Genomic DNA, 25,898 nt, shown 5'->3' with positions numbered 1-25,898 from the left:
TCCTATCCAGTCTGTTTAGGCAGAGAAACAGAAACTGAAAGTCCAGAACTTTCAAGAAGCCAAGGCTGGTAGTTAGGCTAGACAGAGCCATTTTCATGAGATGAAAACCTGTAATGAATGCAGATGTTTGGTAGGTATGAGTGTGTGACAGAACCATTAATTCATTTTATGAGCCTGTAAGTGTAACTCTCATAGGGCCTGTTCAGACAGCATGCTAAGCCATTGTTAGGTTGCTAACTCTTTTGCAGTAAATGGTTAGTGAGTGTGTTTAAACTGTGGTTATGGAGCCACCATGATTAGGAATGGTTCACACGACACGCTTAAGTCATGATTTATTTAAAGCCATAATGTTTAGCTGAAAATGCTTAACTACTTAGCATGTTGTCTCAGCAGGGTAATAGGATGCTTTTAGGATGTTTTTTCAGGAAGTTTTAATGTATACTATGTTTTTAATCAGTATTTTATGTATTTTATACTTACTGTTGTTCCCCACCTTGATCAGGATGGAGAGGTGGGTAAGAAATAAATTTATTATTATTATTATTAGAAGACAGTGTAGGCATAAAGCTTCTGATCTCATAGCAAATAGCAATGGTTAAAAGTGGGAGTACAAAATTTGCTTCCTATGGGAAGCATCTTTTCCCCCCCTCCTTAGTTTGACAAACTTCCTTCTTCTGAGCTTAGACTGGGGAAAAGAGCAGACAGTTGTCTTTGTAATTGTGCTGGCTTCAGAGGTAGCTGAGCATGATTTTTAGAGAGAGTACCCTTGATTCTTCTCTGAGTTGGGGGCATGGCCATGTGGTAGTAAACCTTTGGCTGATTTCTAAGGACAACCAAAATTATTTTATTCCTTGTTTGAAAGAAAGGACCAGACTGCATGCTCTCGTCTCTCCAGTGCAGTTTTACCCTGTAAGTTTTTATGTGCTCTGAGTATCTGCCTACTTAACTTGGCATAAATTGCACAATGATCTTCATGGTAGTTTTTGATTGTGTTTTCCTAAATCCTTAGTTTTGTACTTTGTTAGAGGATATATTGGGCTGGTTTGTACATAATACTAACTCATTGTGTGTATGGATTGTTGAATTCTGGGTTGTTGTGATGTGTGAATGTGGCCACGCTAACAAACCATGGTTTATTAACTATGAACAACCCGGAAAGATAACTCATGGTTTGTTGTTGGGTTGTGAACTTTCGGTTGTCTTTATGTGCAAATCCATAACTTTGGGTTGTTTCGCTGTGCTGCAGTGACAGCAGGCAAAAACTGCAGCCATTTTACATGCCAATACTATAGTGCCAACATCTGGAAGGCCACAAGTTGCCCAGTCTTGTTGTAGATGGATCAAGATGGTGTTTACAAATTGTTGCACCGAACCTTAATACGTAAGAAATTATTGAATGGCAAAAGATGGAGCAGAAGAATTGCTGTGCTCTCTACGTTGCTTTTAAATATTTGGTGCTAACCAATACTGATTTAAAAAAATATATAGACGCCTCCTTAAGGATTGAGAGGATGGGATAAAAATAAAATGAATATAAAGTTGGCATAGGTACACCATTGGATTATCTCTTCGTGAATAGTGTCTTGGTTCTTCTAAGCACTGCCTAAGTATTCCCAATGAAGCACTAAGCATTAATTAGCATTAAATGAGAACATTAAACGAGAATTTTGTGTTCAACTTTCTAGTATCAATTGTGCAGCCGTCTACTTTGCATATTCAGTAAGAGTAAGTCCTGCTGAGTTCAGAAGGACTTACTCCTAGCTAAGGGTGCACAGGATTGCAAAATTTACTCAGAGAACCTAATGTTTTATATATGCTCTTATATTGCATCCACTGTGAATTGGATGTACAAGCAAAGTTTTATCTGCTTCTCATTTGCAATAGTGGGGATCTTTGAAGCCTGTGAATGGGAATGCAGAAATAAGCAAATTCTTTCCCCCTTTTCCTTTGTAAGGATTAGGTTTTTCAATATATTGATATCAAGGAGTGGAAATTTTTGAGATTCAAGTAACTTGAGCACTAAAATTGCTGGTGTTTAAAAGTCTTCACTGGCTTCCAGTTTGTTTGTTTGTTTATTTATTTATTCATTACATTTATATACCGCCCCATAGCCGAAGCTCTCTGGGCGGTTTACAAAAGTTTAAAACAGTGAACAGATATACAAAATTTAACCTTGGCATAAGACCTCTTTTCTGGTGTTGCATTTGTATCATGCTTTTCCCAAATGCATTTGGTGAAGAGCTGCTGTACTATATATATATTTAGCTATTTTACTGTGGTTTGTTACTACTTTTAAGTTGCCTTGGGGACCATTGCGGTCAAAATGAAAGAGATAAATATTTATCCTACATAATGATACATTGTACTTCCCTGATAGGTATTTGCCATGAGGTGTTGAAGCCTTGTTTCACTGACTTGGAGAGACTGGACCTAAATGGCGCAGCATGACTTTGCTCCAGCCTGGCTTAATTTTCCTACTCCACCATCATCATCAAAGGTGTGTTCTTACTGTTTATTAAATCACTAGTATGAGAACCTACTTACCTTTTACTTTAAAGATTACCACAGGTTGTGTAAATCATCAATTAGCATACTAGTTGGCGTAAGGCCTCTTTATTAGGACCACTCCTCTGGATTTTAGAGGGATTAAAAAAAAATCTGGCGGGATGGGAGAAGAAACAGGCCTGGTGAGCTGCTGCCATCCAGCTCTTATGGTAGTCCTTCCCTTCCCCAATTGCCACCTGAAGGTCTTCTGAGGGAACATCTTGCCCTGATGGGATGAAAGAAGGAACAAATAAAGTTTGAACTCATGAGCCTAAAGCAAAAGAAGAAGAAAATAAAGAGGATTAGCCCAGCCCAGAACAAGAATTGATTCAGTGCAAACCTGAGTACATCTGGGCAACTGAACTACCCACCACCAACATGCTTCCCCCCCCCCCCCCCCCCCCGGTCCCTTTTCTTGTTAGATGGTATGTCTGAGGGCAGGGGATTGTACTGATTTTTGTAAGCCACTCTGGGAGCCATTTTTTTGTTTGTTTTAAGAATGGGATAAAAGGACTTCAAATAAACATACTAAACAATTCCATTGCAATAACCATCTCCTTAAGGTTGACTGTTTTTAAAAGGAAACTTGAATGTTATACAAATATGTTAAAGCTTACAGCTACAATCTCTTAAATAGGTTGAATTGTCCAATATTTTGCAGTGATCAAATATTCCAAGAATCATACTGTGTTGATGGCAGATTGCCTTCTTAAATTGCTTTATGGTATCTATTGTTACCAGAGTGGAAGTGAGGGCAGCTTGCCCCTTATCAGGACAATAGCAAAGATTATTTCATTGAATCCTTGCTATAACCACAGGAATCTCCAAACTGGAACACAAGCAGTCATTAGTGGCAAAGGCCACTGCCTTTTGGATAGAGTTATAGGATTGGAAGCATGGAAACATAGGTTAAAATCCTTATTCAGCTATAAAGTTTGTAAGGAGGTGAATGACAGTTACACATTCTCAGCTTAAATTATCTCACAAGGTGATTCTGAGGATTAAATGGTGGGGAAACGGCACAATAAAATCAATATAAATTTGCTACTTTTAAAAAGTGAATGTCATTGTTTCACAGTAATAGCTATCCATTTTTTAAATTTAGCATGTGTCAAACATGTTGATCTTTACTGTATTTTGTAAAAAATAATTGACTGGCCAAATGCATAAAAGGTAGAACTACGGGGAGAAATATCTGGATTCTAAGGTTAAGCACAATAAATTACAGAATAAACTGTATATTGTATTATTGAGGGTTTTGTACTGGATGTAGGGTCTTTGCATCTAGAGGATGTCACTTTGTATCCCTCTAGCAAAAACCAATGTATGGGAGATTCTGTACTTCTGTTTTTGATTGAGCCTTGCAATCTTTTGGTTCTCAAACTTTGAATATTCATGATTAAACTGATCAAGCAGCTCAGACACTATGACACTTGCAGAGAAATGACCAGTAAATCACCAGTAAATTCTATGCCTCACTTTTGGAAAATTCTGGACACATGTTATAATCCAATACTATACACATTTTCTAGGTTCATTCCCCACTTATTTCAGTGGGCCTTGTTTTGAGATAAGTGTTCACAGAATTCTAGCCTTGGCCTTCAAGAAAGTGATCTTGCTTAGTACCATTGCATGAGAGTCTAAAGGAAATTTGTTGCTTGTTTCTTAGCAGGCATAATTCTCCAGATAACCGCATCATCTAAGGTTTTGGACTATGCTCCTAGATTGTGTAAAGGCCCTATTTAGTTGTAAAGCAGTGTTTATTTATTTAAAAGACTTGTATCACATCTTTTAAAAAGGCCCAAGGCAGCTATCATTACTATTGAAAACAGTGAATTGGAACCCAGCTGGCCATTATGTGAGTGGAAGGAATCCATTAATGGAAGGCACTGGGATCCAATGGAGGCTCCTTGCTGGAGGAAGGGGGCATTGAGTCGTCTTCTATCTTCGCTGGTTCCTTCTTCCCCCTGCAGCCTCTGGTGTCTCCTCTTATGCTGGAGAGTATCCAAGTCCTCCAGAGCAGGTTTTCAGAGGTCTGCAGGGGGGAAGGAGAAATCTTCAAGATCACCTCTCTTCCCCCTTCTTCCAGAGTGAGTGGATAAACTAAGCAATGAACTGAATCCCACCCAATTAAAACATTTTCTTTTTAAAAAAATCATCAGTTACAAAACTTAAGTAGCATAAAAAGTAATTAAAATGGTCTAGCAATTATGGCAACCAGAATATGTGTGTTCAGGTTGAAATTATTTTCAAAATTAGGCGTTTTATTTCAATTAGTCTCTCTTTAGAAACTTTTGAATCTGTTGTAAATCCCCTTGAGTTTAATCACTCCGTTCTATATTTTACTCCATATTATTTTAAACTGCCTTTTTGAAGGTGGCAACCTTCACTCCCTCTCTTATAATATGAATGATGTATGGTGTGTTTGATGAAGGGGGGAATGGAGGAAAAAGGCCAGGCAGTTTTATCTTTCTTGAGGTAAAAATACTGCCTTGATTTTGTTAACAAAAAGAAATACGTGGCTGCTTCTTGGGTATCTAATTGTTTTCCATCTCACAATAGTGTAGAGATCAATAATACCTTGAAATGTCATAAATCAGCGAAACTTTTAACAACTCACTTGATTGCAACATATTTAAGCTGGATAGAACGTTAGCTCCACCATGTGCTGAAAAGGCAGACTGCATGATTGCACCCCAAAGCAACATTTTTGGAAACTTGTATCTAAATACTAGCAGGTCTTCCAGTGTCTGGAGCAACTACACAGGACATACCTTAAAGAAGAGGTGATATGGGCTTAAATTGCAGCAAGAGCTACAAGCAGCTCAATCTTCTGAATATTGGGAAGTCTTAAATAGAATATATGGTTTAATTTATACGTGCTCATAGCAGAGAACAATACCATAGCAGTGTGATTTCACTGCTGTTTCATCTGCAGTGGCTTCCAGTTTGCTTTGGGCCCCAATTCAAAGTGCTGGTCATTTCTTTTATTGTTTGGAGCCAGGTTATTTTAAAGGAGCCCCTCAGCTTGCCAGATGAGGTCATCAATAGGAAGTTGCGGTTTGTGTTTCACCACCATCAGAAGTGTGGTTGTTGAGGATGTGGGACAGGACATTTTGTGCCAGAGAACCAGTCTGGTACTCACCTGTTAAATAATTTTAACAACTGTCAAAACCATTTATTTATTTGCATTTATTTATTTATTTATTTATTATTTAAAAGAAAGAAGTTTATAAAAGTAAATTAAAATTGTTCAATTTAAAAACAAAGGAAACAGTGGCTACTCAGTTGAGGAAGGCTTCTTGAAACAAAGTTGTTTTCAGGAGGCGCCGAAAGCAGCCTAGTGTTGGTGCCTGCCTGACCTCCAGGGACAGAGAGTTCCACAGAGAAGGAGCCACTAAAGGCTGTGCTCCTGATGGATTCCAGTCGGGCCACAGGTCCACGTGGAACCACCAGGAGCATGCCCTCTAACAACCTCAGTGATCGGGCAGGTTGGTAATGGAGAAGGTGCTCTCTCAGGTATCCTGGTCCCAAGTAGTATTGCTTTCGGCACTTGAGTTGGAGTAGTTTTATTTTTCCTTGATTTTGTTGTTGTGATATTACATTACTTCTGAACTATCTTTTTGCTACTTACTGTGTTCTGTTTTAATATATGTCTTTTATTGTAAAGTTGTTCTATCTACACACTACCTTAGAAGCTTTTTGCACAAAAGCAGTTTATTCATATAAACAAAATACCAGCTATGGTTCACCCCTGTAGGTGTACAAATATAGCCCTTCTAGTGAGTGTCAGATCACATTGAGAATGGCCAGGTGCTGCAGATACTGCCGAACTGCTCTGAAAGTTTAGGCTGCAATCCTGCATTCACTTAGAAGTAAGACCCATTAAAATGGATGAAAACTTACTTCTGAGAAGACTTGTATGGGATTATGATTTGAATATCTTTAGCCTTTTCTTCCTGTTCATCAAAACTATATTTTTTAAAGATGTTTGTGGAAGTTTAGTGACTTGATCACAAATTTACAAAGACCTGGAAGAGCATTATAACATCAACCCTTTTTGCTCCTTCATTCCATCACTGTATTCTTGTCTTTATTATTTTATTTATTGTACTTTCAAACTGCCCATAACCCAAGTTCTCTGGGCTGTGTACAATACATTAAAAACATAAAATAAGGACAATAAAACCAAGATAAAGCCAGCAGCAAAGAGCAAAAACACATCACATTAACCCAAAGTTAAATCCCCCAATGACATACCTGCTCCTTTAGAGGGAGTGTGATCCCTTGCAGAGCTGGTTGAACACCACTTAACTAGACAGATGAGCTACGTACAATAGGTAGCTCCTGTTTGTCTGATTTGAGTCTCAGTTTATTGGGACTTATCCAGTCTGTTATCTTGCTCAAGCACTGATTCAGAATATCAATTGCCTTACCTGTACTAGATGAAAAGCATCTTTAAATGCTTTTAGGATTTTTTTAACAGTGTATACTATGTTTTTAATCAGTATTTTATGTATTTTATGTTTGATGTTCCCCGCCTCGATCCATTTGGAGAGGCGGGTAAGAAATAAATTAGTATTATTATTATAAAAAGGAGGATACAGCTGGGTGTAATCTGCATTTAGTGATATCTCAGCCCACGTCCTCTCCTGGTGGTACCAGATATATGTTGAAAAGCACTGGAGATAAAAGAGAGCTCTGAAGAACCCCCTAACACAATTGCTATGGGGCAGACCAATAATCCCTCAGCACCACCTTTTGTAATTGGTCACCCAAGTAGGAGCAGAACCACCACAATATAGTGTCCTCACTTCCCAACTGTGAGACAGCCTATCCAGAAAAGGGATACCATGGTCAGTGGTACTGAAAGCTGCTCAGATGGCAAAGAGAACCAACAGGGCCATACTCCCACTTATGGATTGATGAATTATTAGTGTTGCTGTTTTTAGTCCTCACTTAATGTTTGTGCTCACTTTCAGTCATCACTGAATTTTGAGAAGCATTCCGAAAGCTTTTCGTGGACAGAGAATCGTTACGAAGTTAACCGTAGGCGGCACAACTCTTCTGATGGATTTGATCCTAATAGCGGCCGTGCAAATGGAGGTTTGTATGTGTTCAGTCTCCAGATAAGGTGTAAGCCTATTTTAGGTACTTCTAATTTGTAAATCCTCAGTACTTACTCAGATGTTTTAGCTTACAACTCACATTAAGCAAGCATAGCCATTGTTGAGCTGTCGTGGGAATTGTAAGCCAAAATATCTGGAAGTCCACAAGTTTCCCACCACTGTATCCATAAGGGGATTGTATTGAATTAAACAGTAAGCATAGAACTCTTCAGTACAGTTGCAGAACTGCTCTTTGGAAAAAAAGTGAAATAATGTTCTTTTTCGTCTATGCTGTAAAAAGCATTGATTGTTAATCAGTGAAAAGGTACATCACTACTGTGTTAGTGGCTCTTTACTCCTGACCAAAGCTTATTTATTAGTTTTATTCGTTTATTAACTATATTTATTAGTCACATCATAACCTACATTCTCTATTCTTTGTACAATACTTTGCAATAAAACAATGTTAAAACATTCCAAAAACCCAAACAACTCAATGCTTAACAGATCCTGTTCTGATGTGTCCAGGCATTTAGGCAGTCAGACTTATCAACTGAATCCAGGTTTAGGGAGTGGACTGTGGGTTAGCACACCCATAGTCTTGCCATTCCATGTATCAATTTCACCCCACCGCCTGTATATGTGATATATTTGGCTGTATTGCCAAATCAGTTGAAAATGAACTTGGATGCATTTCTAAACACTCTCAAAACCTACATTTAATAGAAGTAAAGTTATCAGCAGGTGCAGATCTTACTTTATGAAGAAACCAAAGGCCAGATACCTACATATAAAGCTAGGTCCAGTTATAAGTTTAAACAAGAGCTAAAGGTTTAGTTCAACACATTTTTAAAAAAAATTCTGTAGTGTTTCAGCAAAATAAAATGACTTAAAACTGCTCATAATTTTGTGTTTAACCTTTTAACATCCAAGGGCATTTGGGAAGAAAAGAGAGAAATGGTTGGCGTTCGCAAGGCAGAAATGGCACTGAAAACACAAACCACAGAGGGGGATACCATAGCGGAGGTTCACGTGCTCGCACCAGCAGCTTTCAGTCTGGAAAAAGCCAAGGTTTGCATGAAAGCAATGCACCCGAATGTGAGACTCTGAAAAAGGAAGACAAAGAAGAACCCAAACAATTTGAAGCTGAGGATTTTGTAAGTTAATCTTAATACATTCAGGCACTTGCAAAGGGGGACTATTTACATATTTTCATTGAAGTTTAATAAGACTACAATTATACTTTGGTAAGAGTGCTCACTCCCAGTTCTATCACAATTAGTTCTATTATACTGAGAATGTGCTGTAATGGAAATTTGTAAACGTTTGGGAGTTTATGTTGCAACATGAGAATTGTTCTATATAGACAGGTTTAAAGCTTTCATTTTATATAGAAGGGATGTTGCTTTTATTTTTGAAGTATTATTTATTTAAAATGTTATATCATCTTTTTTCTCTGCAAGAAAGACTGAGATGGTTAAGAATGTAAAGGCCAAACTACATGTTATGTTAATCATGTGATTTACCCTTGAGTGCAAGGATTTTCTTTCACAGATAACTTGATCAGGGCCCCTGGATCAGGGCCCCAGTGTCTTGAGTAGAGGGACTTTAACCCTTTGCCCCCTGCTGCGGTTAAAGCCCCTTACACCCTACTCAAACCAACTGGGACCACACCTTCCCACAACAAGCCATTTACCACGCACATTACCCACTTTATCTGCAAAGTGTCTAGTGACTAGAATGGGCAAGTATTAAGTACACACATTAGACTCCAAGAACCTTTCCATATCCTCAGGCGATGCAAATTGACTTTTTTCATGAAGTGTCTAGCAAATTGGTTGTGATGAGCTATTGAGCAGTCTTCCGCTCCACTGCAAGGGTCAAGTGGTAAAAGCCCTCTGACTATTCGGAACAAGTCAGCTGATGGACTGAGCAGACACAGTAATGATGCAAAAGTAAGATTTCTTTGCTGTCATCACCAAGAGCTCTGTGTTCATTCAGATTTTCATGGGTCTTTTGCCACTGTTGCTCTAGTTACCTACATTGCTTCGTTGTTTCATTGCCGTCACCCCTTGAACCACCAAGGTGTTTACTTTGTTCCTGAACATCCTATCCCTGATTGTGGACAAGGTATTTCCCCTTGCAAAGGTCAGCATTACCAAACTGAGTGATAGAGAAATCCCCAAGAGTCCATTAAAAACACACACACACACACACTTGGATTCTGGGGCAAACCAGTTTAAAGCTTCTGCCCCTGCAAACGTCTGGGATGCCAGTAAGCCTAAACCTGAACAGTTAGCAAACTGTGAATGGCAATGGTGGTTTCCTCCATCTTCAGGTCACCCTCCTCCTATCCAGGATAAAAGACCTGGTCCGAATTATGCCCAGCTGAATGTATGGGGCTAGAAATTACCTGGGACAGGCCTATGGTTGCCATGGCAGCCATAAAGTCTGAGTCATTCCTGACACACGACACTCTGAATGGATGTTGAAGACGCTGGGAAAACCAGTCTGGGATATTCCAACATCGCTTCCGAGACTTCTCCAGCTCTCAGATAGGGAGACTATTGAGCAACGGCATCTGTTATGCCAGTAGAATCAGGAGTGCATAATTGAAACCTGGCAAAGTCTGGCTGGGGCTCTTGGTCAGGAAGATAGAATCCCAATAGACCACTGCTACTACATCTCCCTCTCCCCCAGGTTGTGTCTGCTGCTGGACAAAGAATCCTGGTGGACATAACTGAGATGCATTTATGCCCCCTGTTTTGTCCAACCAGGTGTTTTGTCCACGTGTTTCCACCAGCTCCCAGGCCTTCATGCTCATGCAGGATCAGGTGGAAGATGTTTTACTGTGAAGCAATCCAGCAGCAGAACTTTCAAATCCAGGGTCTGACACACAAGCTACCAGAACACTGATGGTGGGAGATGAGCCATAAGGGAGGGGTAACCAATATGTGGTCAGTCATCCTATGTAACAGCCTGACCATCTCCCATCGCCATATTTCCCTCTGCCAGTAGCTGCACCCACCCCGTTAGACAGGATCACTACACTCCTATTGTTGCATCCCTGTCTCCAAAGCCCCAGCCCTTCTCTCACAATGGTCTTAATAGTTGAAAGTCGAAGAAAAGGGGAGGGGTGCCCTTGCCATCAGAGCTGCACAAAGAAACAATCTCTTGTTGCTGGTATCCTGCCACCTGCACCTGTGTTCAGGTAACACCCCCCCCTGCTATTGCTGCCACTGGAAGAGGCCGCTGTAAGCACCACCACCAAGATTGACAGCTACTTCTAGGTGGGAGTGGGTGGGTTTCCTTAGAGACAGCTGCAGATGGGGGGTATCACCTCTTCAGAAGGCTCTGAGGCAGATGGTGCCCCCTTTCTTAGACTCCCCCTGGGCTACTGATCTTTTCCACCAGCTCCCATCCCCTCCTCTTGGCTGGGTGGTAGCAATAGTAACAAGCAGGAGCTTGGTGGCAACAGTGTCTCCCTACTTGCTCTCTCAGCTGCAGCAGGGCCAAGGCATATCTTCCCGCCCCAGGAAGTGATCTCACAGGCCAACACCTGTGGGGCAGGTGCTAGTCTGGCCTGCAGATGGTCCTATGGCTGTACCTATCTCTGCTCTTCCCTCCAGGCAGTGGCAACTATACAAAGGAGCAGCAGCTTTGTGTCAAAGAAAGTCTCTCAGCTGCTGCTGAATTCATTGGGAGAAGCTGTAATTTAATCCTTATTTGGAAATTAAGTCATTTGGGATTTAGCACAATTATGAAAACACCTGTTACCCCATCAGTAAAGTCAGTTTACAGTCTCCCCCATGCATCCATTCCTGGTCTTAGTGCTCTTTGTTATCTCGGAGAATATATTTTATAGTCTCGCACATTAGATATCAAATACTAGGTGTTTTCCAGCAGATCCTAAAATAATCAAGCTGTGTATACATGTGTTTGTCTTTATTTTTATTTTTTTTAGCCTTCCCTGAATCCTGAATATGAGAGAGAACCAAACCAGAACAAATCATTAGCTGCAGGTGTTTGGGGTAAGAGATTGGGCTTTAAAATACAGTAAAGCTTTTCAGTGTCATTATTGTAAATGTACATAACACACAGTAACAATGTTCTACACTGCAAATACTTATTTCCTCAAAGCATAACTTAATTCTTCTAGTGTCATTTGTATATTGCCTTAATTTTTTTGTTTTCACTGATACAAAAAAATATTCTGATTGTTAAAACAGATTTCAGTGTTAAAGGTTGAGTATATGTGTGTGAAATGCATAAACTGTTTTATACAAATTTTAGGCAAGTGCCCCCAAAGTTTTTTTAAAAAAAATATTTTGTATTGTGTAACTTTGCTTTTTGTCAAGGATAAATGTTTTATTAGATTAGTCTATGGACCAGCTTGATTTTTCTGACTGACTTGTGGGGTACTGAAAACAACCACAATCGAAATGTATAGGTGTACTGCTCATAGAGGGCTTTATTATTGTGTGAGTCTTCACTTTCCCACATTCAAAATTGGCACTATGTGTTTGTGTGCCTAAAACTAAGGCCGTTTCTACACCTGCCTTTTTCCCCGGAATTGTCCCAGAATCATCCCTGTTCATCCAAATGACACACGGGAGATCCCGGAAACAGGCAGAAATCCCTCCATTTTCCTGGGATAATCCTTAGGTGTAGAAAGGGCCTACGATGGCTATACAGATTTTTTTTAATGCAAGTGGGACCTACAACGAAATGTTGCAGTATGTTCTCATTTCCTAACAACAGTGATTCAGTTCTCATTAGACTGTGTTTTGTATTTCTTTCCTTCTTTGAAAAATATTTTTGGGTACTTCTGCAAACTCAATTATGTTGAAACCTTCCTCTTGTTTCTCAGTCATTTTGCTTTGGGTGCAGTCCTGTCTGACTATAAGAGGAAGTGATTATGTCAAAGTATTTTGTGTCTTACATTTTTAGACAAGGCAGATGTTATTGTGTACCTAAATCTATCAAAGAGTCAGACTACGTTAAATACACTCTTAATGGATCAGATGGCTCTTTTCAGTTCCATGGTACATAGAACAAACATGTCTACAAATACTTTGATCTGATCTACAAAGTGTTTTACTTCTGACTTGAAATTAGCCATGCAATCTAGGATGAAATGCTTTTTTTTGTTTGTCTCTTTACAGAATATCCTCTGAATCCTAAATCTAGATCTCCACGAATGCTGGTTATTAAAAAGGGCAGCACGAAAGATTTACAGATATCTGGATTCCCTGTGGGAAATGTTCATTCACAGTCAATCAAGAATGGAACTGGTACAAGTGTCTATAAAGGTTTAGTCCCGAAACCTGTCATTCCACCAGCAAAGGTAAGATTTGATAGTAATGTTTTTGGGAAACAGGGATTTCATTTTATTTTATTTTGACATTTTTCAATACTTACTACATTGTGTATTACTTCTGCATTGTGTATAAAACTGATATTAAATCTAAGTACATGTATCTCCATTTACTCATATTTATCCTACGTTATCTGTGTCTCCTTGTCATTGCCTCCTCTCCCTTTTTTTCTCTCTGTCAAAATTTAGATTGTAAGCTCTTCAGGGCAGGGACCTGCTCCTGTTCTAATTTCTATTAATGCCCACGCCTCCTTTCCCCCCAACCACCAAATGTTTGGTGGTTTCCCTGCTTTTGTGAGCGCCCCCCCCCCCCCCCGCATTCTAAAAGGTTTCAGTGTCTCTCCTGAAGCTTAGTTACTGGCACTAAAAGCATTAAGCTACAATATTCTGTTTTGGTTTTGCGTTTTTGGCTCCACCTTTGCCTCCTTGTCCCTGCCCCCTTTGCCTTTTTGCCCCAGGAATACAGTCTCTGAGAGTTTCTCTGAATTGAATTTAGCCCTCAGGCTGAAAGAAGTTCTCCAAGTTGATGTGAGGAAGGCATCCCACAATAGTTAGCTCTCCCTATTGTCCAGGAGAAGCAGGGATCCACAGGATTGAGTTTTAAAACCTATCAGTCTGAAGTCGTCTTCCTAGCCACTTCATCCCTGCTTTTTGCACAGGACAGTGCTAATTCTCATCTCCTTCTGTCTCAAGCCTATACTTATCAGTATTTCTAAAATTTCTTAGAATTCCTTACCTCTTTGACTTTTTGTCGCACAACCAACTTTTATTTTTTCACCCTTCCTCCCCCCCCCAAGTTTATCTTCTGCTTCTTTCTCTCTTCCACTTGCCTATTGCTCTTCATGATTCTTCCAGCAAAGCATTTCAAAAGCTGAAAAGAAAAAGAAAACAATGATTCATGTGATGTAGTTTGTAACCAGTTTGTTAAATTTCAACTTTTAAAATTTTGTTTAGACGACGCAGTGGAAAAACCAAACAAAAGAAAACAAGCTTGGATCTCCATTTCCTCATGATTCTGCATATGGTCTTGGAAACTTTAGTGCTTTCAAATCTACTGCCAAGGCTGTTGGATCACAGAATTCAGTGAAAGAGGTATTCCAAATGTCATTACTTTCTTTGGAGTATTTCCAATTTTGGCAAGTTGTGTCTCTATTAACTTGTGGTTTTGGAGAAATAAATGAAAACCCGAAATGGTGGTATTGGAATAAAACAAAAGTTCCTTTAGCTGAACAAAAATAAAAATTGCCTTAAAGTTTTTTTCTTATCTCAGCTTTATGTATTTTTAATTTCCCCTTAGTGTAATCGGTCAAATTCTTCCTCCCCGGTTGATAAACTTGGCCAACCTCGCTTAACCAAATTGACGCGAATGCGCACTGATAAGAAGAGTGAATTCTTGAAGACGTTGAAACGGGATCGAGTGGAAGAGGAACATGATGAGAATTGTGTTGGGCAAGAGAAGGTACTGCATATTTGCACAAAGGGGCATGTGCATTTCATTTTTATTATTAGATTATTTTTTATCCCCCCTCTGTCAAATAAACTCAAGTTACTAATGACACTTTAAAATACTGCCAAATGATAAAACATTAAAATAGAATAAAAGCCATAAAGAAAGTCATCAGTAATAAAAAGCAGATTCAGATAAATGCTAGGCAATAAAATAGTTTTTATGTAGCATCAAAACAGTGATTGGGCATCACACATTAAGACCGTAATCCTATGCACATTTCTGTTGGAGTAAGCCCAACTGAGCACAGTAGGACTTCTGAGAAAACTTGCTGAAGATTGTGGTGTAAATCATCCAAAAGTTGGTTGGCATGCAGTTGTGAGATTTCACTTAGCTAACTGAAATAAAGATTACCGCAATATTTTCTTTGATTTGTGTTAAGCATTTGTGACTTAGGTTTGATATGCTTAAATAAAAGTAAATGTTTCCATATAGTTATAGTTATTGCATAAAGCCTCTTAATGTCAAAGTAGTTTGGGGGAAAAAATCTTCAGCAATATAATATGTTTCACGATGACTGTTGTAGAATATCTCACGTGCATTTTTTTTGTTGGACATCTACTTCCTTGAGAGCTGGGCATGTACTTTGATTCCATAAAGATTATCTTTCAAAGTGGACTTGGCACATGTTGGCGTAGATGGTCGCTGTTACATTACCTCTATCCATCTTAGCTTAAAAGTCAGATGTTGAAGTCACTTCTATCCCAGATAAGATAATTTTCTTATCTAGTCATGATGCTATAAGGTACCCCCAGGATTAGAGGCAGGATGTATCTGAATGCCAGTTGCTGGGGAAAAACAGCAGAAGATGCCTCTTGCCCTCATGATCTGGTTGTGGGCTTTGTGTAGGCATCTGGTTAGCTACTCTGGTGATGGATGGAGGGAGATGCTGGACTATGTAGGCTGTTAATCTGATCCAGCAGAGCTCTTCTTATATTGTTAACTTCCAGTGAGGTGGAGTATATAGGCTTGTTGTATTTTTTTTTGACTGCATACAAATTATTGTGTATAAATCTTTTTTGGAATTTATTCAAATATGTGACTTCTTTAACAGGATGATGACGACGATGAATTTAATTTGCATAACAGCAACAATAGTCACCAAGAGAGGGATATAAATCGAAATTTTGAAAATGAAATTTCACAAGAAAATAGAAATGCTGCAATGATGTCCCAGCAGATCATCCGGTCTTCAACATTTCCACAGACCGATGTCCTTTCAAGCTCGCTTGAAGCAGAGCATCGGTATGTATTTTAGGAGAGCCTTGAGCAGATTGGGGTGGGGGGCTGCTAGGGAGGGAGGGAGGAAAGGAAGGACAAATATTTGCTCCCACAATGCTGGCTGCTCCCCTGAATTTCCTTATTTAGTAAAAGACAGCAGCACTTTAAAAATGCTTATCTGTAGCCTGTCTGGTATGAACAAACTCACCATCCATCCTGGATAAGTATTGTAATGCAGACATGTTCACATTAAAGGACTTAAAAATTCTACTTACTTTAGTGTGTTTATGGAGTTAGTAAAGGAACACAGGGAAGAATGAGTGCTGAAAGGAGCTCCTGCAGTATCTAGGAGAGCTTTTTCATGTTGAAATGACTGTTTCCTGATGACAGAAGTTGACCTACCTAAACAGTGCCAGTTTTACAGCTGTAACATTTTCTTAGACAGCATTAACTATATTAATGGCATTCTCTTTAAGGGGTACTGATTGGTAACTTAAGGCACAGTCCTATGCATGTTTAGATAGAAAAAAAGTATTATAATTCCCAGTGAGACATGGTGTTCTAGAAATTTGTGCACAGTGCTTGTTTTTAAACTTCACAGCTATGTGGAAGATTTGATGTGCTGGGGCAATGTTTTTAAATGTTTTTATGATTCTATGATAACAATACTTTGCTGTGCTCATAGCTTGGTAAGCACATCATCTACCCTTTGAAGTACTGAGAGTTTGGGTTGTTTGCTCTGTGTGTGAGTGTGTGTGTGGTGGTTGTGCAGTATGAGGAAGTGGAAATGCATTGAACTTTTCCACCTTGGAAACAGAACTTTAAAACTTAAACACATCCTACCCAGTACTACTGTTTAAGAGTATATGAAGGTGCCTTAGACACAGTCAGATGGTTGGTCCATGTAGCCCAGTATTGCCACAACTGCTTGGCAGCGGATCTCCATGGCTTCAGACAAGTTTTCCCCATCCTACCTGGAGATGCCGGGGAACCTGGAACCTTCTGCATGCAAAGCAGGTGTTCTTCCACTGAGCTATGCCCCCCCCTTGGGTTTCTTTGCTGTAAATTTACTGCTGCATTCATATTAGAGTTACACTTAATGATGTTATGTCTGAGCGCCTCTGTTCCCTTTCTATCCCAAAGGCCATGGGAGGCTAACCTTCCATCTTTTCCTTCTGGCAAGATTGCAATTTATTCAAATTTATTTACTGCCCTATTCAAGGAGTAAATAGCTAATGGTACTTCCAAATGAAATCCCATTAAAGATAGCATATAAAAATGAAGTGGGCCTTTGAATCTTAAAGATCCTGCATTCTGAGCTACTCTCTTGAGTTTCCTGTGGCATCTTGCAACTAACTATAGACAATAATTAATTAAATTGTCCTCCATTTAATGGAGGATTGATTTATCTGTTTTTATTTTAGTTGCTTGAATTTTCCTTTTACAGACACATAGGAATAGTCACAAAGGTGCTTCTTCTAAATTTCGTGCTCCTCTCTCTTGGCAAATAGATGATTAAATGGCTCCGTTCAAGGCAATCATATTGGGCCAGGGGATTGTTAGTTGCTTTTGACGTATTCGCAGATGACTGTCCAAATTAACCCATACAATTTTTCTCTCTTTCCCCCTACCCCACCAAAGATTGTTAAAGGAGATGGGTTGGCAGGAAGACAGTGAAAATGACGAGACGTGTGCTCCACTAACTGAGGATGAAATGAGGGAATTTCAGGTCATTAGTGAACAGGTAAGGGACAAATCTGCCACAAAGTGTGTGTATCCTAAGTAAAGTATTATGATGAGCAAAGTAAAAGATGGGCATTTTGTATTCAATATTTAGAAAAGTATTTTCAGTGTTCTGATGATTCTATTAGTTTTGAATGCTACAAAAGCAAGTAACACAAATCTATTTTTTTTTTCATAATTGTGGGAGAACTATAAACTTCTGCACAAAAATGCAAGGTTTTCTACATGTACAAGCAGAAAGCCCAAGCAAAGTTCTCACATGCTCTCCCCTCTCCTTTTTCTGCATGGTCGGGAGGAGCAATAAACCAGGATTCAGTTTCATTTAGCCTGATTCCTGTCTTATTATTACATGTGAATCACGGTTTAAAATAAATGCGAGTCAGTTGCTAAATACCCTATTTCTTCGATTCTAAGACACACTTTTTTCCCATATAAACATCTCTAAAAATGGGGTACGTCTTAGAATTGCGGGTGTGTCTTAGGTTTTTTTTTCTGTTGGTGGTACTGAAATTAGTGTGCATCTTACAATCGATGGCGTCTTACAATCGAAGAAATATGGTAAGCCAAATTGAAATCATGGGAAAGGAAGAAGGAGCTGTACTGCTAAACTCCAGGGCTTAGTGTTGCCCATGGAAGCAATAATTGCCTTAGAGTACAAAGCTTAACTTTAGTAGACAGTTTAGGTTTTCCTACTCAGAATGGCTGCTTACGCCCTGTTCTGCTTGCCAATGCCATTCTTCCCTTTCCCCCAGCTTCCATATTACTGCCTCCCTTCTAGTCTTGCCACTGGGCTATCCCAGTTTTTTGTCCCAGCATAGAATATCAATGGGGGAGGACTGGTATGTACAGGCCTCATAGCATTTCTCTGCTCAGTAGCTTGCCTTTCTTTCTTTCTTTCTTTCTTTCTTTCTTTCTTTCTTTCTTTCTTATATAGAAGTAAGTATTTAAAGTAAACGTTATTTAAATTACTAGTGCGAGACATTTTGTTCTCTTGGCAGACCTCTTACATAAACCTTTTAAACTTTAGTTCCTTTACTTGGATTTCTTTAGAAGAAAAGGAAGTAAATCCCTTTTCTTTTAAAGAAATCCAAGTAAGTGTTCTTTGGAAGTATTTAAAGGGATGTGTGGATAAATAGACTGAGAAATGGTGATTAACTTTTTAATGGCTGCAAAAATGTCTATGGCTTTGGGTTAAAGAAAAGTAGCTCCCCCTTTATCTAATTTAGTTTTATGGGATCCAGGGTGCAATGATAATGATAACTTGCATACTATAGACATGCACAGGAGAAACAAATGTGTAACACTCAGTTTGCCAGGAATGATGCCATAATTCAATGATATACACCCATGTGCATGATTCTCTTGGATTTAGTACTGGATTTGTAATTATGGTTTAATAGCATTTATCTAATGGTTGACTTGTTTTATGATTATAATACAAAAATTAAAACACTGCAGCACAAACATCTACATATAGTAATGCATACAGTTAAAAATTGTATTAATGCTTTTGCTTAATCTTACCAATTTATACTTTTTTTTTTTGGCCAAATATGAAATTTGCAATGTAACACCTTGTGCAAAACTAGATGATTCTATCATGTTCAAACTGCTAAATTTATTTACTTTTTAAATTTCAGTTACAAAAAAATGGCCTTAGAAAAAATGGTATTCTAAAAAATGGCCTCATCTGTGACTTCAAATTCAGTCCCTGGAAAAACAGCACTTTCAAACCAACCGTTGAGAATGAAGACACGGAGACGAGCAGCAGTGACACATCAGATGATGATGATGTGTGAAGATTGCCTGGGAGTTTGAGGATTTCCGTCTTGCATCTCGTGCAGTTTGAGAACGAATTGTTCAAAAGAGGGGGAGAACTATAATTTGATGTAGTGATATGCCCCGTTAGAGGAAGGATCTTTGGGACTCCTCGTGAAGGAACCTAAGAATGTTGTGCTGATGAGCTGTGTTGAACATGACTATAATTTTCTTTGTAAATGGATGTTGTAGAAATGAGGACTTTGCCCCAACATTGACTTTCTTCATCACTGCAGCATTTCTCTGACTAGCAATGTGACAATATAAGAGAATGAGATTTTCTCATTTAATAATAAAAAAAAAGATTATGTAATGTTTGGCAAAGTTTTTGTCTTAAAACTGCAGGTCTAAGGGAGAAAAGGGCAGCTTGACCCAGTATGTTGCTTACTGAGACTGATTTATTTTACAGTGGAAATTCCAGTGTTCACTTTGTGCACAGACAATAGACAGTGTAGCATGTTGGCTAAAAATGACAAAAGTGCACTAAAACATCAATTTCCTGAACTGTTATAATCGTTCCACTTCTTGAAACATACCAGTAATTCTCTAGCAGTTTGTACTACAGTAATTATGGAAAGACTCGCTTCAATTCCAAACTTCACAGAAGTGGTGTAAATGAAAAGCTTTATTTGGATGCTGCAAGACCCAGGAATTGGGATCCTCCACAATGGGCGCTGATTCTTGTGGGGAAAATAAACATTATTTTGATAAATTATTCAGATGCAGAAACTTTATTTCTCTGACGGGATTGAACCAGTGCATGCAAAATAAAATGTCTTCTTATAATTCCTTAGAATATAGCATTGAAGATACTTGCATATATGGTTCTTTAATTACCCAGGATCACTGCCATCATGCTTTTGAGAATTAAACCAGTGGTTTGTGTTGCTACAAATAAGTAGGTTTGTTCTTGTTTCTGAATCTGAGTTGCAATTTAATGTACATGTCACCAAATAGCTGTATGGAATTTTGCAACAACCACATCTACATTCATCTACACAGGTTTACTTGAGTAACTGTCATGCCCTGTTTTCCCCCAAAGCTGTTACATAAACAGCATCATCCTTATCTATATTTAGTTTCTATTTTGCTCTCCAGTGTCAGCTTTAAATTAGAAGCCAAATTAGATCGTAGAAACCTTTTTTAATAAAGTTTCATAGTATTGTATATACTGTTTCTTTTGGAAATAGTTGATTTCGAGAGCCCAAGAAAATTGGAAACAAAGGATGGGCACAGAACACACTGAAGATCTCGATCCTCTATGTTGGTGCTATAAAGGATGGCCTCATGATGCAAAAAACAGGATGGCATTCAAAGTGTACAAACGTAAGCTTAAATCAAGCGATCAGAAAGTTCTATTTTTGGCTGACATCATTTAAGAATTTTTACCCTGCTCTTCAGCCCACAAGGCATTTTCGTAGTGGTTTATAGAAAATCAATAAAAACTAAAATAGAAAGAACAGTAAAATGGATTGGATCTAACCCTTGCTCAAACTGGCGTCTATTCATGCAAAGGCATATCATCCTCTCCCCTCCCCTGCAGTCCCCTGTGCGTGCCGCAAATCTGTTCAAGAGATTCATCAACCCTCTGCAACAGATTTGGGGGACTGCAGGGAGGAGGGGTAAATCCGTTCTGTCAGTGGTTCCCTTCCACTGGCAGAATAACACCATTGGATACAACCTGTGATCTTTACACAGCTTAGTTAAAACGTGGTAATAGTACTTCACTTTGCTTCTTCCTCTTCTTTTGCTCACGGGAGGACGGGAGAAAGGGACACATTATGAGCTCATGAAACAGCAGGAGGTGGAAATGGTGCAACTCACCTCATTGGTTGCTGCTTCTCACAGGAAAGTTCTACTTGTAAGTTACTTGAAGAGCACTAGAATGGGATACTTGCCATGGCCTGCAAAGTGCCTGTGGTCCAACAGCACCAACTGATACTCCATAGAATCATAGAACAGCAGAGTTGGAAGGGACCTACAAGGCCATCGAGTCCAACCCCCTGCTCAATGCAGGAATCCACCCTAAAGCATCCCTGACAGATGGTTGTCCAGCTGCCTCTTGAAGGCCTCTAGTGTGGGAGAGCCCACAACCTCCCTAGGTAACTGATTCCATCGTCGTACTGCTCTAACAGGAAGTTTTTCCTGATGTCCAGCTGGAATCTGGCTTCCTTTAACTTGAGCCCATTATTCTGTATCCTGCACTCTGGGATGATCGAGAAGTGATCCTGGCCCTCCCTTGTGACAGCCTTCTCTTCTCCAGACTAAACATGCCCAGTTCTTTCATGTAAGAAACCACATGAAAGCATTTTTAAAAATATCGTACTAAGAATGGACAAATATCAAAGTATATATTTGAGCCTCAATAATTCTATTGATTAAAGTTCATAGTATTGTGAGAACAGCTCTACACCAAACAGGTCTGAAAGGGTTGTTTTTTTTAAAAAAAAAAAATCCAAGTAAATTATTTGTCATTCATTGATCAAAATTGCATAGGACGATTGAGAAGATTGAGGGGAGACATGATAGCACTCTTCAAATACTTAAAAGGTAGTCACACAGAAGAGGGCCAGGATCTCTTCTCGATCCTCCCAGAGTGCAGGACACGGAATAACGGGCTCGAGTTAAAGGAAGCCAGATTCCAGCTGGACATCAGGAAAAACTTCCTGATTGTTAGAGCAGTACGACAATGGAATCAGTTACCTAGGGAGGTTGTGGGCTCTCCCACGCTAGAGGCATTCAAGAGACAGATGGACAACTATCTGTCAGGGATGCTTTAGGGTGGATTCCTGCCTTGAGCAGTGGGTTGGACTCGATGGCCTTGTAGGCCCCTTCCAACTCTGCTATTCTATGATTCAGCATAAATGGCAGAAATAATGAACTGCAATTATAAGAACTACAAGAATCTGTTAGAACAACCTCCCCCAACCTGGTGCCCTCCAGATGTTTTAGACTAAAATTCCAAGCATTCCTGATCATTGGCCATTCTGAGTAGGACTGGTGGGCTTTGGTCCAAAACATCTAGAGGACACCAAGTTGGGGAAAGCTGTGCTAAATAGATACGTAGTGGAGGATATATACTATTCTTTTGAGCACACTTTTTAAAACAAAATTGTGATCTGAAGGTTAGGATCAATGTACAATGACCATCAAACTGAACATATAAAAGGTGGCTCCAATCTTGATACATCTTCGTGCAATAAAGTGTCTGGTGTTTGCTCATTCTAGTCGCTGTTAGCAGTCCTAAGAGTGGGCAATGCAAAATAAAATGGACATGAGATAAATAGTTCATACTATGATTTAAGGTGTGGAATGACCCTTTGGTTTGTAAAAGTCTTTCCATCAGGTGGATTGACCTCTTCATGCACAAGGCTGATGGTCTGCACAGGATTGGGCAGGAGGCATGAAAATAGACAGGCTTCTTGTCTGTTCAATGCAAAAAGCAGGAGTTGTTACATGTTCTCCATTCCAGTATCTAGCCTAGAATTAATAGAGAGAATGGATTGTACCTCCATTAAGAACAGCCCATGATTCCTTGGGGAGGCTAAGCCATTGTTGGTTGGTTGGCCACTTGTGAATCACCCAAAAGGACACTAATTGCAAGAAATTTGCAGATGCTGATTTATAGCAAATTTAGAAATAATTGCCTTAACTTAAATAGAAATAAACTACATCTCACTACAGTGCAGATGACTCTAGCCAGGTGATGTTTGTTTGCTCAGTTGCTGTTCAGGTGCTGTTGCTGGACAGCTTCTATGCCGTGTTCTTCCTTCTGATAGCAGACTTGAACTGGATGGACCTTCAAGGACACCTTTGAAATAGAGAACAATCCTTTAGACTGTCCTCTGTAAAAGGGGACACCAGGCCATCCTAAAACTATCGCCCAGGAGTGGCATTCAATTTAGAGTTAAAGAACAACAACAAAATGCAAGGTACCCACCATGCTTTTACGTATTACTTTATTTGATTTATATCCCTCCTTTCCATAAAAAAATGCACTCAAGGCAGACATAAGGAGTATAGAAGCAAGGATCCAATCTTATCTGAACCAACTTTCAATCTCCACTAATATACAGGTTCTCTTTTGCAGACAATTTGTAAATTTGCATTCTGTGATAGTTAATTGGCAAATGAGCTCTGTTTACCACCAGGTGGTGCTAAAGTTATAAAATGTGTGTTGTTGTGCTCTCTCTCTCTCTCTCTCTCTCTCTTTTGACTTCGTTCTGATTTTAAATGATGGTAAAATAACTACTTCCATGATTAAAGTTTTTCTTTGGTCCACTCTATTTCATTTGCCAATTGTATGATCAACCAGGGGAGGCATTTCCATGGCATAAATCCTGGGAACCTTCGGAGGAAGGGCGTGATATAAATCAAATAAATATTACTTGTCACAGTTGAATCAAAGTTTGGTATGCGATGGACTGTAGGTTTCAGAAAATGCCACAGCCTTGGTGTCTGTTAAATGAAAACCTTCTAAGCTTTCACTCTTGAAGAGTGACATACACAGTACTGTTCTGTGAATCCCCTCAACAAGAAATAAAAATATATTAGTTCAGACTGATAGTTATGGATTCCTTCAGCCCCTTCTGACTCTAAAGCAGCCAGTAGATGTCAGCACAACCCCACCTCCATGGAAATAAAACCCAGGGATTCTTTTGTATCTATTTGATAACTTGGCTTATTTGTAAAAGCACACATTTGCAACTCATTTTGAAATGCTGACCCCCACATCAATATTTTGTTGCTGATGCTTTTCTTTGTGCTGCATTTCTTTTCTTTAGTTCTGCTTTCTATTCCCCACCCCTTATGCTGAACTTTATTTCCTGTTCATAGCTTAAGGGTTGGAAGATGACCTCAGGCAGTCTTAGAAAGAAACTTCTAGGGGGTGTGATGCTCAGTATTTTAGAATGTGTTATCTGTAGGGATGTGCTCCGCTTCTCCTCGAACTGGAGAAGCAGGAGCGGAGCTGGGGGCTTCGCCTACCCTTAAGGCGGAGGCGAAGAGGATTGGGCGACCCGCGGAGTGTTGCGGAGCGGATCGAGGTGAAGGCAGATCCTTCGCCTCGATCCGGAGCTCTGCCAAAAAGGTAAGTGGGGTTTACTTGGCCCTGCCGCGATGGCGGCAGGGCCAGGTAAACCCCCCTCCCTCCTCTCCCTTACCTGCGTCCGTCCGCGGTCCCGCGGCTGCTTCAACTGAGCCCGAGGACTCAAACAGGAAGACTAGGCCGAGTTGCGGCCTAGTCTTCCTGGTTGAGGCCTCGGGCTCAGTTGAAGCAGCCGCGGGACCGCGGACGGACGCAGGTAAGGGAGAAGAGGGAGGGGGGTTTACCTGGCCCTGCCGCCGCTGCCGCCCGTGCAGCGACGGCGGCAGAGCCAGGTAAGGGACCAAGGGGGAGGGGGTCTTACCTGAGCAGTTGCGGCCTAGTCTTCCTGGTTGAGTCCTTGGGCTCAATTGAAGCAGCTGCGGGACCGCGGACGGACTCAGGTAAGACCCCCTCCCCCTTGGTCCCTTACCTGGCTCTGCCGCCGTCGCTGCACGGGCGGCGGCGGCGGCAGGGCCAAGTAAACCCCCTCCCTCCTCTCCCTTACCTGCGTCCGTCCGCGGTCCCGCGGCTGCTTCAACTGAGCCCGAGGACTCAACCAGGAAGACTAGGCCGCAACTGTGGCCTAGTCTTCCTGGTTGAGGCCTCAGGCTCAGTTGAAGCAGCCGAGGGACCGTGGACGGATGCAGGTAAGGGACAGGAGGAAGGGGGGTTTACGTGGGTTTACCGGGTTTACGTGTGGCGACGGCGGCAGAGCCAGGTAAGGGACCAAGGGGGAGGGGGGGGTCTTACCTGAGTCCGTCGCGGCCCATCCCAGTTTCACTAGAGCCCACGGCTCAACCAGGAAGTGTAGGCTACAATCTGGGCCTACAGTTCCTGGTTGCGCCGCGGGCTCTAGTGAAGCTGGGATGGGCCGCGACGGACAAAGGTAAGAGGGAGGGGGGCCTTACCTGACGCCACTCCCCACCACTGTGGGGCTCCAATTCGGAGCCGGAGCTCCGCAGCAGAGCGGAGTGGCCCCCAGGCGGATCGAGGCGGGGCGGAGCGGGCCTGATACGCAATTTGCGGATCGGCCGCGAAGAGGATCGGGGGGTCCATGCACATCCCTAGTTATCTGCCTTCACACTTGGATCTGAAATGCATATTTTGCTAGCTGTTTAGGAGGGACTAGTTTTTATTTTTAAGATCTGCAGGAAAGTCCTAATTCCTAATGAAACCACACAACCCTTTTGTATATATGCCTCTCATTTGCAGAGCGGAGGTTGCGGGGTGGGGATGGAATCAGCAGTCAAACAAAATGTAGCTGTCACATAGAGTAGGGGTGCAGAACCTTGTCCTTGGGGGCTAAATTTGGCCCACCCACAGTCCCAATCCAGCCCTCTGTGGCTCCCCAGGTGGCCATGCCCCCTTTTCCACAACCATGGATTGTTTGGCAGTTTCCTGAGGTTTGTATGGATTCCCCCCACCCCATTCTAAGTGGTTGAAATGCCTCTCCTAAGACTTAGGACATGTCTACACCATGCATATATCCTGAGG

The 25,898-nt window shown here is 40.6% G+C and overlaps 1 protein-coding gene across 1 annotated transcript in view; it reads left to right on the top strand.

Annotated features, from left to right (window-relative positions):
- The window catches only part of GPBP1 (GC-rich promoter binding protein 1), a 43,280-nt gene extending 23,247 nt beyond the window's left edge, over positions 1-20,033 (top strand). The window contains exons 4-13 of the mRNA XM_063128054.1: positions 2,378-2,497; positions 7,527-7,650; positions 8,586-8,809; positions 11,617-11,683; positions 12,818-12,999; positions 13,984-14,121; positions 14,327-14,488; positions 15,591-15,781; positions 17,399-17,501; positions 19,141-20,033. Coding sequence (XP_062984124.1) covers positions 2,435-2,497; positions 7,527-7,650; positions 8,586-8,809; positions 11,617-11,683; positions 12,818-12,999; positions 13,984-14,121; positions 14,327-14,488; positions 15,591-15,781; positions 17,399-17,501; positions 19,141-19,299 — 1,413 coding nt within the window. The 5' untranslated portion in view covers positions 2,378-2,434 and the 3' untranslated portion in view covers positions 19,300-20,033. The remainder of the gene's footprint in view (positions 1-2,377; positions 2,498-7,526; positions 7,651-8,585; positions 8,810-11,616; positions 11,684-12,817; positions 13,000-13,983; positions 14,122-14,326; positions 14,489-15,590; positions 15,782-17,398; positions 17,502-19,140) is intronic.
- Positions 20,034-25,898: the final 5,865 nt, after the last annotated feature.

The sequence above is a fragment of the Elgaria multicarinata genome, chromosome 6, assembly GCF_023053635.1.
Source record: "Elgaria multicarinata webbii isolate HBS135686 ecotype San Diego chromosome 6, rElgMul1.1.pri, whole genome shotgun sequence".
NCBI lineage: Eukaryota > Metazoa > Chordata > Lepidosauria > Squamata > Anguidae > Elgaria > Elgaria multicarinata.
Note: the sequence above shows the minus strand (reverse complement) of the source record. Positions and strands in the feature narration are given on the sequence as shown.